An 18,848-nucleotide genomic window follows, 5' to 3' on the forward strand; every position below is an offset into this window, starting at 1 on the left:
TACCTGCTATCCACTTCTTCTATCATAGAGATTCAGGTATTAGCAACAGAGGTGTGCATAAACATGGGATTTCTAACTATCTTGATAAAACAGAAACAATGTTTAATCTAATGAAAGGATTTCTTGTTGGTCTAACATTTCATCAGTCTGGAGTTTTAAAGGGTATGTCTAGAGAAGGTGTGGACATCGGGGTTTTTTTCACTGGCAACCTGAGGCTTACTCTTTTCAGAGGAGCTCCTGCTTGTTCTTGACTGGCATCGCACAGAAGCTATGAAATGAAGTGAAGGCAACAAGACTGGTTATTTTAAAATAAATTACAACAAGAACAAAAAGGTCTTTACATCTAACAAGTGCCAGGGGCATCATCAGGTTGGGAGAGTGTGAGCTTCTGGGCAGACCTGGGTTCCAGGGTGGCCCCCCGTTGTACCAGGCCTGTGACCTTGTGGCATTTGCTTAACTTTTATGAGCTTTACTTTCCTAATCTCTGCCAGTGGGGTAATACCATCCCCGGGGAGTTCTTAGAACACAGGGATCCACAGAGGACACGTAACAACGGTCCAGGAGTTAGCTGGGAGTCCACGCAGAGGGGGGCAGCCAGTCAGTTGAGCTGTTCTCCACCACTTGCTTTCCCATCATTTCAAAGCCCCTGTGTGGTGTGACAGGCTGCACCTTCCCACGGCCCGGCCCGCTTCTGGGCAGGCTTTCTGTTTGCCGGACCCCCTGGCCGGCTCCTGTGGCAGCCTACTTAAGACACTGCAACATTTAATCATGAAAGCAAAAAGTTTATTCATGTTTGAAACTACATAGAGCTACCACGAGGAAGACTTTTTCAATCCAGGGTGTAATCCAGTTAGAAAGGAACACGAAACAGTTTTAATACATTAGAATCACCGCCACAAATTATTTTCATGACTCAATCAGTTTCAGAATCGCATACAATACAAAAAGAGAGGAAGGAGAGGGGGCCCCAGCACACAGGGTGAAATATACAGTACCGAATACTGGACTTTGAATGCATCACAATCGGCGCCGCTTTTTTTTTTTTCTTTTTTGCATGGATTAGTAATAAGATGAAGAACATTCAAAATGCTTTCTCAGTATTTACAACAGTTCTACTGATCCTGTGTTCATTGAAGACCCAATGTTTCCACTCTCGGTTTTTTAAAAGTTGCAAATGCAACCCTGATTTTTCTTTTAAAAGATTACAATGTACATTACATTTTATGAAGGAAACAAAGAGTTAATTACAAGATGCAAAAAGGTAAGAAAGAGACAAACTACAGCGTGAGTATTGTTCAGAGGTAGTAAGTGAGCACTCTAAGCTACAGAACATGTTGAAATTCTATTGGTTTGTATGAGTTCGCATGAGGTAATAAAGCTGTGTTTTGATTGGTGAGATGTATAAATACTCTTTTGCTACACTATATACAACACTCCAGAGAGCAGGGCCTTTGTGGATGCCCAGAGGACATAGCAAACCTTGACAAGTCCGTGCAGCACCCAGCGCACACCGTACAACCCCAGACGGATCTCGTGTTCTCCTCTTATCAGCAGCAAGTGTCTTCATCTCTCAGAACAATCTGGATCCATAATTTAATTACCGAGCCTACTCTGGGCACTGGTGCTTCCAGAGAGAGAAAAGATGCTACCAGTCTATGATCTAATTATAACATAAGAGATCGAAACACAAACGTGACCAGGAAGATTCTTAAACAAACCATCGTTAACAGAGATAGCCAAACAGCTCCTTCATTCCAACCCCATTAGTGATATGAAAGAAAGACAAAGTCCGTGATGAAAATATGCAAGAAATTCAATTTAGGTGAGGTGAATCTTTGCATCTGCTTTAACGATTGAGGTTTAGCATATATTGTACTTTTTACCCTTAAGGCCAAGTCATTGGCAACTGTGAAACAATTAATGTAAAATATTGATAATAAATTATGATAAAATAGCTATAGGACTGTCAACAATGTTAAATCTTGGCCTAATTGGATAAAGTGCTTTTTTAACATTATGTGTTTTTAAGTATAAATACAAATGATTATGATTCCTTAAAAAACTGATTTACCAAGTTCTCTAATAAGACAAGGTTTTACAGTAAAGCTGTAAATGGTGGGCTACAAAAACTCTTTCCTTTTCCTCCTGTTGCTCTGAATGCACGTATCAAGGCATGTCAGCTCAGGGAAAAGTGTTGCCAGAGATCAGTTAGAGGTATCAGAGTGCACACTTCCTGGGCCTTCTGTCGGGGAAGTCACCGAAGATGGAGTTGTTGCGTCCTGCCAGCCTCCATTAGCCTGAAAAGAGAAATGCAGTTCAACGGGTACACTTCTCCATATTAATTCTATTCCCTAATTTAAAACACTCACATGACAACACGAGAGCAAAGATACATTAGCAAAATGTATTTTCTAAACCCACATTGGCAGGAGTTTGAAGCATGTGTTAAAGTAGGATTAAATGCATGTAAAACAAATCCATCCCACCAAGTAAAGTCTTGGCAATAAATCAGCTCGTTGAAGGAGAGCTTCAGTGAGTCTCAAGCTGGCACGCAGCTCAGCCTTTGATTTGCTGTAAAAATAAAGCGACTGGGAAAGAGATCTTTTAAGAAGGGAGTAGTGGAGAAGCTCAGTTCAAGGCCTCAGCCAGTCCTTGGGCTCCATGAAGTATAACCTCCAGCCCAGCTTAATCCTCATTTCCATAGAGAAGAAGTTCCCTGATAGCCGGCTACTGTAACCCTGGGAAAATGAAGGCCAGAATTTCCCTCCAAATCGCATCTTCCAGAATGAAAATGCATGAACTGCGGAGGAGCACACTATTCAAATCTGTATTCCAATTATCTCTAACTGGAGCTCCTATTTGGGATGTTGCTACGGCTTTTCGCATGCCACTGGCCCTTCCCGCCTCAGCCCTGCATCAGCAGTAACAGTGCTCCAAAACAAATTTGCCTTATGTCTTGGCCTATAGAGGCAATTGCTGAAATCAATGTCTGATCAGATTTCTGCTGTGGCAGACAGCTTGTCGCTACATATTTTTATGTCAGTCAAGAAGAGGGAGGTGCTGGGCTTGTAAGTTGGGGAACATTGAGTGGAAGTGACGGGGCGGGCCTTCCTGGAGAGAAGGCAAGGGTGAGCTGGCTGACACCCAGTGCCTACGGCTCAGCCCAGCCTCCTGCTATGCTGTCCCCAGAGCCGGATGCCCACACCAGTGTCAGTGTGGGTCATCAGGCTCCCCTGCTTCTTTTGCTTGAGTCTCCGACTTCTGTGAGTCCATCTAAAATGTCTTCTTCGAGGCCTGTGCCACTAGGCTACTGGGAATGGGGTCTGGAGTCCCCACCCAGCCCAGATGTGGCTATTGGATGAGCTCTGTGCTTGCTGGGCCTGTTTCTTTCTCCCATGGTCACTGTTCTTAGAGAGTGCCCTGTCTTCTGATTCACTGTGCAGTGCTGCATGGAAAGCACCTTTCCTCCCTCTAGGACCAAGGGAAAGGAAGTAGAAGGGGGATCAAAGAATCCCACAGAGATGACCAGAGTCAAAGGGGAAAAGGATTTTCCAGGCTTGGGGCATATCAAATTGCAGCTAGGAAAAAGCTAATGCTCTGGTGATGCATTTCCATAGCCTCCTTGGTTTTGCAGGTTGGATGGTGACACACTCATGTGCGTTTGTGGGACTCTAAGACATCCTCTTCTCTATCTAAACAGTAAGCTGTTTTTACCCTTCAGGTATGAAAATCTACTTAGAAAAAGAAAAACTCTTACACAGATACAAGTCTAAAGATATTCCATCTGAAGTAAACATCATTCCTCTTTTATCCAAATTTATAAACAACAAATGTACAATATTTTTACCCAGCATGGCAGCTGGAGGAGAGGTTGTCAGCAAGCATTCTTTTTTTTCAAAATAAATTAATCCTTCCTCTGGTGGTTTGAGATTATGCACTGTATTATACAACAGCGCCTTATCAAGCCTCATCAGTGAAGATGGAATTCATGTCTGTAAAATGCTGCAGGCAATCACAGTTTCATATTTTATCATGTTGATAAGGATATCGCACATTCTCTGAAGCATTTCAAAACACTTAAATGAAAAAGGAGAAATGCAACTAAAAGGCTTTTTATATGGTTTGTTGTGGGTTATTATGAGTTATTTATAAACCCAAAAAGAAAGATTTGACATTTCAAATGTAAAAGATTTGAGTATTTAATGGTCCTTTCTTCCCTTTACAATCGAACATTCTCAATCACTTTTTCAATCATGAATGTTTACTGTCATAGCAGCCAAGGCCCTAAAAAAGGGAGAATTTTGTCCACTTTCCTCCCAACTCTACCACCATGCTTGGGGCAGTTCGTTTTCTCCTTAAGTCTGGAATCCCAGGTTCTATTCACCACTGCCCACCCAGTCCCCTCTGATGACCCCCGCCCCTGGATCCCTTGCAGGGCCTGTAAATCTTGCCATTTCCCATCCATGTCAGTGTGGGGTAGAAGTGAAGTTTTGGTGAATTGGTTACACAAGCTAAAATTATTTCCTCCATAATTAAAAAAAAAAAATCGAGGCCACTAAAAGTGCTGAACAGGTTTCTCATCCCACATCGACAACACAGCTAGCTTGCTCTTAAGAACAGAATTCTTTGTTGAGAATTGGTCTGTTGATCTGTCTGGGACCCTCCAAGGTTGTCCCCTTCACTTGAGCTATGGGAATGTTTCCTGCTGCTTGATTCTAAGATAAATGACCTGTTTTTCACCATCTCCCTGGAATACAACACAGCCAGTAGGAAAGATGGCATCTTAACGGGCTGACGTTTGAGTCCCTATTGACGACAGAATGCTAGCCACCCTGGTTAGGTGTGAGGACTTCTAAGGGCATCACGGTAACATTAAGTGTTTAGGTTCATAAAATAAAAGTGCAGTAGAAATGCTGCCTTCCCCACCTGCCAACAAGATGAGAAGCCAAGTCAAATGGCTATTAATTTATTTATTAGTCATTGTTGACCCACCGCTGTTCCTCCAGCTCTTTGAATCTGGTTCCCCAGAGTACTCACATTTAAATTATGTGGACTGTACAGTGAGTTTCCTCCAAGGCCATCACTGTAGCCTCCCGTCTGATTGATAACATGACGGAGGGTATCCACCTAGAAGTGAGACGAAATAAAATTCATCATCCCAAATCTATTAAAACATCATAATTTACAAAAGGAAACAATTTGAATTATGTGTGCCACAAGGGTTTAGCATCTTCAATGAAAGACAAATTTATCAATCAAATGTGACTGGCAGAATTTCAACAATTCTTTGCATATTTAAACTCACACATCTTTGTTTTTCATGCCAGCCAAACAATAACAGCTTCCTGGCAATGCAAACTTTCCATCTACGTCAACGAAATGTGTGTGGCTATGGGTGAAAACTACTTATAAATATGTATACTGGATCTCTCTCTCTCTCTCTCTCTCTCTCTCTCTCTCTCTCTCTCTCTCACACACACACACACACACACACACGAGCGCGTGCGCGCACACACACGTACACACACCTGAACACATAAACACAAGTAGTTGCTCTCAATTACGAGGATTAGAAAAGAGTTGAACCTAGGATATACTTTAAGAACTCAGGTTTTTTTAAATTCTGACTTTAAAATTTTCAGAAATGAAACAGTAATATGTTTTTAAACCATACATACATTTGCACACACAATGTGTTGTTGTTGCTGTTGTTACAAAGGTAAGATGCACCCATCCCTCTCCATGAGCTCAAGCCAGAGCCGAATGCATTCACAAAGTTTATTAGGTTTGAATCATCAAAAGTCACTGTTCACTTGACTTCTCATTAAATTAAATGGTGGGGCAGATGGGTCACATTGGGAAGCACCCAGCACAGGTTCTGCATGGATGTGCAGACCACTTCCATGGGGTAAGAGTATGGAGTTTTGAACCCAAACCCTACCCTGCTAGAAAGGCCCCAGTTGGGGCATTTCTCCTACCTGTGATTGCACATTGGCTCCGACTTGGGACCCTTGGTAAGAATCCCCATTCAGACTCTGCATGTTCATGAACATGTCCCCAGAATTTGGGAGGTTAAAAGAACCAGAAGAACCTGGAAAGGAAAGAGTTAAGTAGCTGAATAACAGAGAGCTACACACATAATCCTCAAAGACCTGTAGGCAGGGAAAGGAGAAAAGGTGCAGAAGGGAAAGGTCTGGTACAACATAAAGCATTTCCAGATCTAAGAAGATGGAGGATCACTCCAAGGAGTTAAGTCCTGTGATTCATTTTGCAGCTAGTAAAGTTCTACCAGTGGGGAAACCCAAATAAGAAACAAAGAGCAAATTGAAGGAAGCAGAAAAACACCCAGCAGCTGGCCTGGAGCCACCCCCTTCTTTTCATTTATCTCTAGGGTTCAGTCATGAAATGAGCTCTTTGCCATCATTAACTGTCACAGTAGACAATTATGTGGAGAAGAAACATTTTTCTGAAGCTCTTTCTTAGCCATACCTTCTACCTAGCTTTCACCTGCTTATGTTTCATTAAAAAGCACAGGGGGTGAGGAGTTTGGGGCAAGGGAGGTGAGGGAGAGAAGGTGGGAGAAAGACAACAAACAAATAAAATCCCCTTGCTTTCTGAACTTTTAAAGATTATATATAAAAGATCTTCTTAGAAAAGTGCCTTGAATTGCTTCTTGTGTTCATCTGCGTAGACGAGCTGCACATCTTTCACTGTTACTCAGGCTCCCTGTAGTTTTTAGATGTTTTTAACTCCATCACAAATGTCACATAAAATGTGGTCCAAATGTACCACAATATTGCAGATACTGCATCCATGTATTGTCACACCCCTCGTGGCTCACCACCTGCCATGGCAGCACAGGTGCTAAGGAAATGCCAAGAAGGACAGCAGACTGGAGTCTGCCACTATATTAACCAGAAAGCATTGCTGTACTCCAACATTCTAGCTTCATGATGCACAGCAACAGTTTAACCTCCCACTTCTGCAATTCCCTTTATTCTTTGACAGATCACTATGGATGTTAAAATGATACATGGAACAGTATGGTTAAAATAATTATTAGTGATAGCACTTGGCATAACTGCTGAATTAAAAACCACTATTAAGTGTAAAGGTTCCAGAATCTACCAGTAGCGAGTAGCACTCATTATGAACAGTGGGTTTACAGACTCTGGCCATCCACTCATTCGCCCAGCCCTAGAATAAGCCCTCATTTTAATATAAATCTTCCTTTATAAATCCACTGTGTCCTCAGTATGGCTCTGGTGTCCTGGCCTTTGGGACAGGGTTTTGTGGCACAAGGCTGCCTGAGCCAAGTAGGGAGAGAGCAGCCAGTACGCACCAGAATTTGGTGTGGTGGGCGAATTGGTCTGGTTGTTCTGCACAGCTGCAGCTACTGCATGCGCAGCCGTCACGGCTGTCTTTGCGGCATAGAGGTTGGCTTCTTCCTGAAACTTGCCGATATTCTTCTTGTACCTGATTCGTTTGTTGCCAAACCAGTTGGATACCTACAGATTACAGGGACATGAGTAAAGGGAAAGAGAGGTCAAAAGGGGGGAAAAAAAAGAGTCAAACCTCCAATAATAACTGTTGGACACCAGAGAGACACCTTGGGAGACATTCTTTTTTTTTTTTTTTTTTCCTTGGGAGACATTCAATTCTTAGCTTGCAATCACATCCTGTGGATGGTGCATAATGGTTTTTGGGGTTTGTTTTCTCTCTTCAGAAACCTTGACAGTCAGAATCAATACCACTTCTTGGAGTTAGCAACAGTAATATTAAAGAGGACTGGTGCACTGTTCCTAAAAAGTATTCAGTTGGTATATACCAACTAGTATATGAATGACCAGCCCCCCACCCAAAAGTAGCTGAAAACCTAAAGGGGGAACATTTTTGTTAAGTTAGGTAAATAATAAATTTTTGTGAAGGAATGACTTATTCTTTTTGGGTCTGGAATGATTTTGGCAGCTGGACAGTAGAATCATGTTTGGTCTGCTGAAAAGAATAACATCAATTAATAATGGATGAATGATGCTTTTGTCTCCTGTCTTGAAGGTACTATGTCTGCCAAGGTGGCTGCTCAAGCTCCTCCAGTTAACACACGAGAAGGTCACAACTTGAAATTTAAGTAATTCCAATAAGGTCAAATGCAAATATAGGGGAGCTGCTCTGATTTCATCAGCTGGAATATACTTAGGTCTTTTACACACAACTTATGATGTCAGCCCGTGCAAATGGAAGAGATTTCTAAAGAGGAGCTCGGCAACAGGAAGATGTCATCACATTTCACTGACAGCAAAATTTCAGCCCGAGATTCCTTGCTCATAGTTATGTGATGTGTTCAGGCACCTGTAGCTGAGCTCTATAAAGAAACTAAAACCCACGCTGCAGTTTATAAAAAGGTACCTGCCTGCTATATAAAAGGCTCTGGCCTCTCTCTTTTGTTAAAGTAACAGTTTAAAAATACTCTTCAATAATTTCTTAATAATCTGTCAAAGGGGCATGTTGCTGTGGTATCAGGCTGTGTGGGGCACTGTTTTATCCTGAACAGCTATTCAGAGGCCCTGAGGAAAAATAAGGAGTGGTGTGAGCCCTCCAACCCAATTTGTGCCAGTGGGTATGCTTATTGACCTTCTCTGCCAAGAGTTTAATTGCTTTGGAAATAGAACTAATTCTTCAACCCATGGCAATCATCCTTCCAGAAGAAGCCAGAGAACCCTGGCAAGGAAGCCACCTGAGGAAGACAATATGCCCTTGCTACTGCCCACATGCTGTCTCATAGTGGGGAAACATACTCACTGAGGATCCATGTGGGAACCATGAGCATGAGTTCATCAGATAGAGAGAAGCCAAAACGCACCAGGAAGTAAATATGCTACAGATCCGGACTTCCTAGCTGCTCCTGTTCCACTAGTATCCCCCCCCACCCTCCTCACCCGTTATGGACCGTATATAGCACTTCCTTCCTTCATACCAAATTTTAGGGGTCATAATAACCATCATTTAATGACTATCTCCCATGTGTCAAGCATTATGCAGAACCCTCTGCATATATTCTCTCATTTAATCTTAATCTCAAGGACTAGGTGGTTGACTGAGGTGGTTACATAACTTAACCTGTCCCAAATTCAATGGCCTTTTTTCTTTCCTTGTTTGACCTTTCGGGATTGTCTGATATGCCAGTGTGTGTGTGTGTGCATGCATGTGTCTGTGTGTGTGTTCTCCAAAACTCAGCTCTTGGTCCTCTTCTCTCTTCTCCTTGAGCAATCTTATCCACATTGATTTCAATCATTGTCTCTGTGTGTGGATGACTCCCAGAGTTCCATCTCTAGCCCTAACTTCTATGAATTTTGGTTCTTGACTTTAAAGACACTAATATATAAATGTTTTGCCACAACCTCCAACTTAATAGGTCTAAAATGGAGTTTATGTGTCCTCTTAACTTGTACCTCCTTCTCTGTTTTCTCTTTGCGTTCATGGCATCTCTGCCTCTAGAGACGTGGTACTTCCTACCTTACAAAGTCCCTGATTCCCCGTTGGACAATTCTGACAGATATACAGTTCCCTATATAGAACTAAGATCTGGTTCCCTCTCCTTTCTAATCATTGGCTTTAGTTCCAACACCTAGCTGGTGATAATACTAGGTTCTCAAACAGCCCTGAGGGACTGAATTCCACTAGGCGATTGGTATTCTCTGCCCTCCCTTCTTTGAGCTCCAAAGGCTTGGGATAGGAGCACATGATCATTGAGTAGGATGTGGTAGTGGGAGGAAGAGCCAGGAGAATGCAAAGGGAAGGAGGAAATGAAAACCATAACCAGGTAAAGCTGTAGTTATGGAGAAGACAGCTATCGAGGGGAAGACACTGGCAGAATTAGCCACAGACCAGCTGTAGAGGTCAGGGGAGAGGGGGAAGCCAGAGATGACGCTGATGTGGGGCCCAGGCCTCTAAGAACAGGGAGACAGATACTCTGGGAGAAGTCAGTTCAGTGACTGTTAGGGTCATTCCCATATCAGAATTATAGGACTCTAAAAACAAAAGTTCTGACTCAAGACTGAAAAAGGAACATAAAGGTATCTGTTCTGATTATGCTGGTTAAAGCAAGTTCTCTCAGACCCTACCTCATGTTTCACAAGCACATTCTCAGCTCAGAAGGCACACTTAGAGAGCTGGTTTGCAAAAAACTCCTTCAACATACATCACTCCAGTTTGTCTGAATAAGACTGGCAGACCTTCAAAAGAGTTAAATATTGAATATATCTACAGTGTGAAGGGAGATATTCCTGGTTGAGAGGGAATTTGGCATTTCTTAAGTATAATTAATGAAAATTCCCCAACTCTGAATTTAGCAACAAAGGCCCATCTTAGAATTCTCCTCTTCTAAACAATTCTCTGTTGAATTCCATACTTTGTAGTTAATATTACCTTGACAATCAGAGAAGCTATAATACATTAATGAAACCTAGCCTGGAAAATCAGATTACAGCTTTATTAACAGTTTCATAATTGAGGAATCTCTGTACCACTGAAGGGTCTCATCTCCAGATATGCAAGAATCCTGTGTTTATGCATACCCCTGGACCAATCAAACAACAGTCATCACTAATAAAGGTTTATTTAATTCTCACAGTAAAATTTTAATATCACCAGCAGCCTGGGGAAGCTTTAGCAAGTGGATTTGCTTGACATCAGATCGTTTCTATTCTGCTAGTCCCAATACTTCTTAATCTTTAATATCAAGGCAATTAAAATTAATGGCCACTCATCCGAAGCTACTGTGGGCAGTGTTTCCTTGACACCAATTGTTTGATGGGATTACCTAGAGGTTAAACTAACAAGCAAGGTTTAATTGGAAGCAATGAAAGAAGCAGTGATCATACGTTATGTTTAACCTGCATAACCACATCTAAATGAATATCTAAAAATGTTAAACTATTTCTCAAATTAAAATATGCACGTCACATTCTGATATCACAGATTTGGGTATTGCAGCGATCGGCTATTAAGACTATACTGCTGCAACTAAGATCAGTGTAATTAATCTATAAATCGACATCTAAGTTCAGGAATTTCTGTCACCTTTTAGAAACAAATGGGTACAATTAGTTGCAAAAGAACCTCCACCCTCACCCTGTGGGAAGCACCCAAAGCTACAGATCACATGTGTCCCTCCTACACGGTTCTCACAGTAAAGCCAAGCTGTACACACAGGAAGTAAGTAGAGCAGAGCTTGCTCCATCTCTGAACTAGAATGATCTGTATGTTGGTCCCAGAACAGAAACAGGCAGGAAATTGGTGGAGAGAAAGGGAATATGCTGTCACATGCTTCTCTTTTGAGCCATGTATCAAGGATTCATGACTCTGGACTGTGCAGAAGGTGAAGGGCCAGGCAAGATTTTAAGATCAATTAAAAACAAGAAGAGAGAATAAGAACACAAATACATTCCTCTTTCTACTCTTGTTCACTGCTATCAGCTCCCAGATTGTGAGTGAGCCTTTGGCAGCTGGGGAAATGAGTAGTGAACATTCTGCAGGCTGCTAATTTTCTGGAGCCCTTCTATAAGGCCAAGAAGTGGCCAAAAAAGCTTCCAGTCTCTCCCATTTACTAAGGCCATGCATTTCCTGAGCTCAATTCAGCAGCAGACTGCCAATCACTTTTAAATAGTCAAATGTTGGGATGCCTGAGTGGCTTAGTCGGTGAAGCATTTGCCTTCAGCTCAGGTCATGATCCCAGAGTCCTGGGATTGAGTCCTGCAATGGGCTTCCTGCTTGGCAGGGAGCCTGCTTCTTCTCCCTCTGTCCTTCTCTTTACTCATGCTCTTGCTCTTTCAAACAAATAAAATCTTAAAAAAAAAAAAAAGCCAAATTTTTTGATATGTGGAATCTAAAGAGAGACAAACTCTTCAAATTGTTGGGTATGTTAATGATTTGGCCCATCATAATTACTTGATGAGTATTAGCTATTACTATCACCCATGTTATATCAACCAAGGAATAAGAGATCCAGACTACACAAGTTGCCCCAAATCATACAGCAAAGTGTGATAGGTCCAGGTTTCAACACCAGGGTTCCCCATCAATTTTTTCCTTTTCCATACTAATTGGATGTTTACTGAGGATCTATTACAGTGCCACGAAGAGATAAAAGAATAAACAAACATGTACCTCTACCTGCCTAGAATTTGCAATATGATTATAAAAACAATGCTAGATACTCAAAATAATTTGCAAAAATTGGAGGACAGTAATGATCACACCAAGTTGTGCAGTACAGATTCTAACTAAGCACAGCAGGGATCTGAAGGAAGAGAAGTGCCAGCAGGTCTGGGAAGTCAGAGGAGACTTCTGAGGTAATGTGGAGCCTGAACTGGACTCAGCTTCAATTCAACAGCATTTTTATTGAGACTGCATATTTCAGAGGCACAAACCTCTAGAAGCTCTGTGGACACAGAGAAGCCAAAAACATCAGCTGCTACCTACCTCTTCCTGCTCTAGAACTTAACTCCTTTTTTTCCCTTTCAATCTCTAAACCCCTCTAGCGTAGTGAGAAAGGAAGGAGAAGCCATTATAAAGGAAAAGAGGAACAGAGATCCAAGGAATGTTTCTGAAAGATGTGATGTCTGAGTGAAGGACTAATAGGATAGGCCAGTTCCCACTGGTGAGAATCAGGGCACCACAGGGGGCGGGGTGAGTAGCAGTGGATGGGCATGAGTAAAGGCACTGGAAGGAGCACCAGGCTCTGGCTCCTAAACAGGACCAGGGAGAGCAAGGGAAAGGGAAAGCCTGAAGGGGCCCCTGCAGGCTATCTCATGCCTCCCTTCTGCACGGCCTCACTAGGTGGAAGAGAAGTGGAAGGAAAACAAAGGCTGGGCTTGAGATTTCTAGGAAGTGCAGTGGGGAATGGGGTCAGGTGAGGCCACCTGAGGCCAGGGGAGGTGGCATTCCCAGCCAGGTACCTGTCCTGTGTCAATAGATGGCCCACTTTTTGCTGGAATATTCCCTTAAGAAATTTTGAATTATCAGGTACCTGCTCACATATATTCTGTCCTTTGCACATTTTTTAAGTTAGCATCTATAATTTTTCATTATAAGTTTTAGAGTTGTAAACAATGTTATTTCACTATGTCATAAATCTTGACATTTTAAAATAAAACTGCAACACTATTCTTTAAAATGTATCCAGCCAAATTTAAATAGCAATTTGATACCCACTATCCATTTCAAAAATACATAACTTTTCTTTAACAGTCAAAAATTTTGTGTTCTCTTTTGTTCTTAGAAGTGTATTTCCCTTCCATATTCTCCTAATGCAAAACACTTTCATGCTGTGCAAAAGAAATGTATGGAAATTGAAAATTTAAACTGTTTTTATTGCCTATAATTATAAGGCTCTACATGTTTAATGTATCTTTCTGGATTAAGCTATCATTACAATTTGTCCAAAATTTATCAAAGCAATACAAAGACTTATAAATAAAAGTATTTGTTTTGATTGTCAAAAGTAAAGTGTTTTGTTTTTGTTTTAAATCTAACATGCATTTCTTAATCAGAGGGGTGTAGGATTATAAAGTGCTGATTGAAGGCAGTTTGGTTATTACCAGTATTTTACACAATCCCTTGGTGGGCACCAGAGAGGGTCTCACACTTTGGGACAATGGGTCATCATATAGGATGGGAGTATTCCTTTTTTTTTTTTTTAAAGATTTTATTTATTTATTCATGAGAAACACAGAGAGGCAGAGACATAGGCAGAAGGAGAAGCAGGCTCTCTGCAGGAGCCCAATGCGAGACTTGATCCCAGGACCCCAGGGTCACGACCTGAGCCGAAGGCAGATGCTCAACACCTGAGCTACCCAGTTGGAAAAATGGTAAGTGATAAAGTGGAGGAGGGAAAAACCACACAGCGCTTCTACCACAGCAGCTTTCTGAGGCTCATAGATTTTTAGGAGAGAGTATATACATATATAAGGAAAGTCGGCCAGTGAAAATCTTAGAACCACCATGCCCTAGTAACTTCTGGAATGTCCTCAGCTACTCTGTGGACCATATATACCCTAGTTCAAGACTGTTGCCTTAAGTGAACAGGCTAACTCTGGTTTCATTTTAATTTCATTGTGTGAGTACAGTGTGGGCACCCCTCTGATGGGGTATGCCTATTAGAGACCTCTGGCTATAAAAATGGTGCTCATTCAGGCAATCACTTCTATGTGTCACCATGACCTTTTAAAGCTAGACAATGAATTTGTCAGCTTCAGGAAATCAAAAACATTCTGATTAAAGAAGAAAATGGAAATAGATATAGTTTACTTAATATTTAGCATAAGCTTTCTGGAGAGTAAGCCAACAAATATGCACACACCCTTTGAATCAGTATTACTAGAAGTTATATCGAGGAAATATTCGGAGATATATGCACAAAGAGATTCCCTACAGTCCTACTTACATTAGAAAAAGAATGTAGATTTATAGCACACCTGTATAATGGAACATGATCATTGATTAAAAATCATATTGAAGAGATGTCTCAGTGGCTCAGTGGTTGAGCATCTGATCTGCCTTTAGCTCAGGTCATGGTTCCAAGGAACCCCACATCAGGTTCCCTATGAGGAGCCTGCATCTCCCTCTGCCCAGGTCTCTGCCTGTCTCTCTGTGTCTCTCATGAATAAATAAATAAAATTAAAAAAAAAAATAATATTGAAGAAGAATATTTATTAACATGGGGAAATATTCACAATATGTTATAAATAGGAGCAAAGGGCATTGTTTTTCTTTCATACAGCATGAAAATTTGGGGGGTAAAAATATTCACATATGCACAGAGAAAAGGTTATCAGGACTCACATGCTAATCAATATGTGATTATCTTTTAGAGTAGATTTATAAGTAATTTCAATGTATTTTTCTGTGTGTTTTCAAACATCCAAATTGATTTCAGATGAGCAGGTACTGTTTCATTTTAATTAGAAAAATCTACTTTACAATGAAGAAAGAAACCAATCTGCCTCTTAAAAATATCGTTTAGAAGTCATGTAACAATCTCTCAGAGTGTACCAGGCCCTGTGCTTGCCCACACAACCACAGGAATCAACAATCCCATTTCTGTATTCTATCAGGAGGACAAACTTGGCAGGTCCAAGGATTCTTGAAATAATTAAAACCAGACACTTTGTAAATCTCCAGCCATTAAAATTTCCCAGACTGCTTTGAAAACTCCATGTTCAAATTATAAAGCTAAACCATCTACAATGTCTCTACAGTCACTGCAAGGCAGTTTATTAATTAGTTAGCATTAATTGTATCTTACTTTTCACATTCTATCACTACATTTATCATTTTAACAACGTTAAATAAAAGAAAAATTATTAAAGACCTAATCTTTAAGATGCAGAAGCGTAGAACTTTAGAGTTCATCTTTAATTTTGCTTCCTTGCATAAAATACATTAGGTAGAGGATAGGCATTAGTTTGGAAAAGCAGCAGCTGACACTAAAACATCATTACTGAGATTAGGAAACAGAATTTATGAAGCACAAATCTTAGAAAGATTTGCCATTGCATTTCCCCTGTTTACTTGTGATGCATACTTTATGTACTGTGCCTAATTAAATGCAACAGATTATGAAATGTTGAAATGCCAAGTCGTGTATAATGGAACATGTAGCATATTTACATGGTAAACAATTTTACCTCTAATAAATAGTTTTTCCCTAATCAATATGTTTTCATCCCCCTTATGTGATTCAATTTGAAATGAGGGATGGAAGCCAGATACTGTTCAATTTTTAAAGTTAATGGTGTTAATAAGCTAAATCTCATCCAGTCCTCTCCTTCCCAAGGGCGCGCATTCAGTTAGGTTTATATAAGGAAAGAATGGCTGGACACACTGGAGATAACCATATATGTGTGCATTCCCTGGAGAACCCAGAGGGCAGCTGGAGCAAGGGCTTGACAGCCAGAGAGACCCTTCTGTGAGTGAATCCCAGCTCTGTGATTTCCTAGCTATGTTACCTTTGTCATGCCATCTAAGGTTCTCCTTTCCTGGTCTGCAAGATGGGATAACATCTACTCTTAAGGGGGCTGTCATGAAAATGAAATGAGAAAATGTTAAAAAACACAGGACTGAAAAAAAAAAAACCACAGGACTGTGCCTGAAATACACCAGGTACCCCAAAAATGTTACCTTTCCCTTCTCTTAAACAAGCAACAACAACAAACCCTTTGCTGGCTTTGCCTGCTTCTTGTCGTCACTAAGGTCAGGTCACCCACAGAGCATTGGATTCTGGGAGAGCCAGTCTATGTTCCCAGTGCTGGCTGGGGCAGGGGTGCAGACTGGCAAGAGGGTAGAGGTAACAGTGAGAGAAGGGAAATGGGAGTGCTCCCCTGCATAACGGAGCATAATAAACCTCCTACTAAAGGTGGGTAACACTCGGACCAAGTGCTACTGTCTGCCACACACCTATGGGCCACTGTTGCACACAAATAGCTGATAGCACTACCTAAGCCTCCTGGTCCCTCCTCACTCCCACCCCAACATAACCACTTGTGAGACAATGCACTGGACCTAGAATTTGTAAGAAACCTGGGTTTGGATCCTATTTTTACCTATATTTATAACAGTAGCCATTACGGTGAGCTCATTATTACATGCATTATCTCATTTAGCCCCCTCAAAGATCCAGTTTCATAGACTTAAAAACTGAGGTAAGAAAGTTTATGTAACTTGCCTGAGGTCAATAATCATTTTTGTCCTTTTTCCACCATGCTTTACCTAATAGACCTGTTTTTTTCTTAGCACTCTGGGTAAATAGTTTATTCAATTTTTTTTATTTGTCATTGTATTAAATGGTTAGGGCTACAAGAGTATGTAATGCAAAGTATTCTGGCTCTTTTATGGTTAAAACATGGGCTAGCCCACAAATCCGAACCATCTTTTCTTCTTTTTTAGAAAGTAAGTTCCAAATTCCCAATAACCGACTTGAAAACCAACTTCTGAAACATAACCCACTTCTAATGGGAGAAGTGAACAAACAGAAATTCAGTTTCCATAATATTTGAAATAATTTAAAACAGATTCACTTGTCAAGTACTACATATATTTTTTTTATTTGAGGCTGTGAAAAATTTTATTGCCATAATGTACTGACACCCTAACAGTTTGGCTTTGCCCTTTCTACTCTATGCGTGATAGACTGAATGGCTCATGACATTCACAAAGAGGCTCATATGCAAAAGTATATAAAACGTCAGCCTCCAGGCCACAGTACACAGAAAACAAATGACACCGTTCATCTCCCTAAAACACGTGCTTCGGGGTGCTTCTAAATTACCACAGACAATGTTTTCAGTTAAAGATTTTTTTCTTTAAAATTACTTCTCTCATTAAATAAAAATAAAAATGTGTTAGGTGTGCAGCTAAATAGATTCCATGGAAAGCCTGACAGATTTTGAAACCCTGACATCATCAGTGCCTCTCACGAGCTGCATGGAAAGGTGGGGCCATCTCTCAGGCAACACACCAGCATCCCCAAATTAAATCTCAAAGCACTTTTTAAGTAATAATGAACTAGATAGATATTCTGTCCAGATAAATTTCACGTAACAGAAAACCTCAGCATTTATTCAGTGTTCTATGTAAAGAAGCCCTATAGCCAAGCCTTCTATGTCATGGAAACACTTATTTATTCAATCACCACTCCCTACTAAATATACATCTCAGTTCTCTTTTCTCTTTAAAAAATCCAGAAGATTTAATTGAATTTATTTAAAATGGTACTACCTACCCTTTCAACATATAGAATTATTTCTCATTGAAAATGAATCACATGCATTTTTAGAATAAAGAATAACACCAAGGGTAGGTATATTCAGAAACTAAGAATTTAGACACAACCCCGCTTGCCATGCACCCCAGCACTCTCTGGCTCTCATCTTTATGGTGCCTGTGAAAAGCTAGGGGCCGGGGGTAGGGGGCTCCTATTACACTAGTTTGTCAAAGGCCTGAGCCTCTTTCCTCTTTCTTCTAGAATCTTGACAAGGCTTTGTAGGTATCACATACCCAGCAGGAAAATTCTGATGAATGGGTAACAAATTAGCATTTATTAAGCACTCATGATATACCAGGCCCTGTACTAGGCATTCTACAGATATGATCTCATTAGGCCCTCAAACCTCTGAAAAGATTATCACCATCCTAATTTTACAGGTTGAAAAATGGAGACTTCAGGCTAAATAACTTGCTCAAGGTGACAGTGCTACTTAATAGTGGTGGCATGGCCTGAGTGACTTTTCTATACTGAATGTACAGTCAGGGGGAGTTAAAGTGCCAATTTCTCAAAATAACTGATATGAAAAGACAGTACCACTTTTCAAATAGAACATACATAACAAAACTTGCTTTTGGTAAAGAACCTGGTGTGCCTGTGGGGCGATGGTCTAAATATCTAATTTTAGAAAGTCAAGAAGGAGAAAAGGAAACGAATTATACTACTTCAAAACTTCTCTCACTTGATCTTTGATCCAGTCACCTGATAATATCCTAGTGAAGTGACCCAATTAGTTTTTTTTTTTTTTTTTTTACCCCTTTTCTACTCCTGAATTTTGAGATTTGTAGGGCAAGTCACAAGCCCAGGCTATTGGCTGATTCTGCCAATGATTCTACCTGTTGGCTCATCACTAGCCACATCATTCATTCCACACTCATATAAAGAGTACCTGGCAGACAGTGTTCCTCCAAAGCAGTCCCTAACCACCACCTTTGACCTCCCAAATCCAGGCTTACCCTCACTGTCATTCTGTCCAGGTCCATATGTCCTCTTGTAATAACAACAGTTGTAACGTTTATAGAGGGCT

General features: G+C 40.8%; 1 protein-coding gene across 3 annotated transcripts in view; it reads right to left on the bottom strand.

Moving 5' to 3' along the window:
* Positions 1-761: 761 nt before the first annotated feature.
* Positions 762-18,848, bottom strand: part of PBX3 (PBX homeobox 3) — a 218,316-nt gene continuing 200,229 nt past the window's right edge. For 2 of the 3 annotated variants that reach the window (XM_026009311.2, XM_026009312.2), the window contains exons 6-9: positions 7,343-7,508; positions 5,979-6,091; positions 5,038-5,127; positions 762-2,297 (exon numbers count right to left, since the gene is read on the bottom strand). In XM_026009311.2, coding sequence (XP_025865096.1) covers positions 2,205-2,297; positions 5,038-5,127; positions 5,979-6,091; positions 7,343-7,508 — 462 coding nt within the window. In that variant the 3' untranslated portion in view covers positions 762-2,204. The remainder of the gene's footprint in view (positions 2,298-5,037; positions 5,128-5,978; positions 6,092-7,342; positions 7,509-18,848) is intronic. The other variant, XM_026009313.2, reaches the window with a different exon arrangement.

This window comes from Vulpes vulpes, chromosome 2 (genome assembly GCF_048418805.1).
Source record: "Vulpes vulpes isolate BD-2025 chromosome 2, VulVul3, whole genome shotgun sequence".
Taxonomy (NCBI): domain Eukaryota; kingdom Metazoa; phylum Chordata; class Mammalia; order Carnivora; family Canidae; genus Vulpes; species Vulpes vulpes.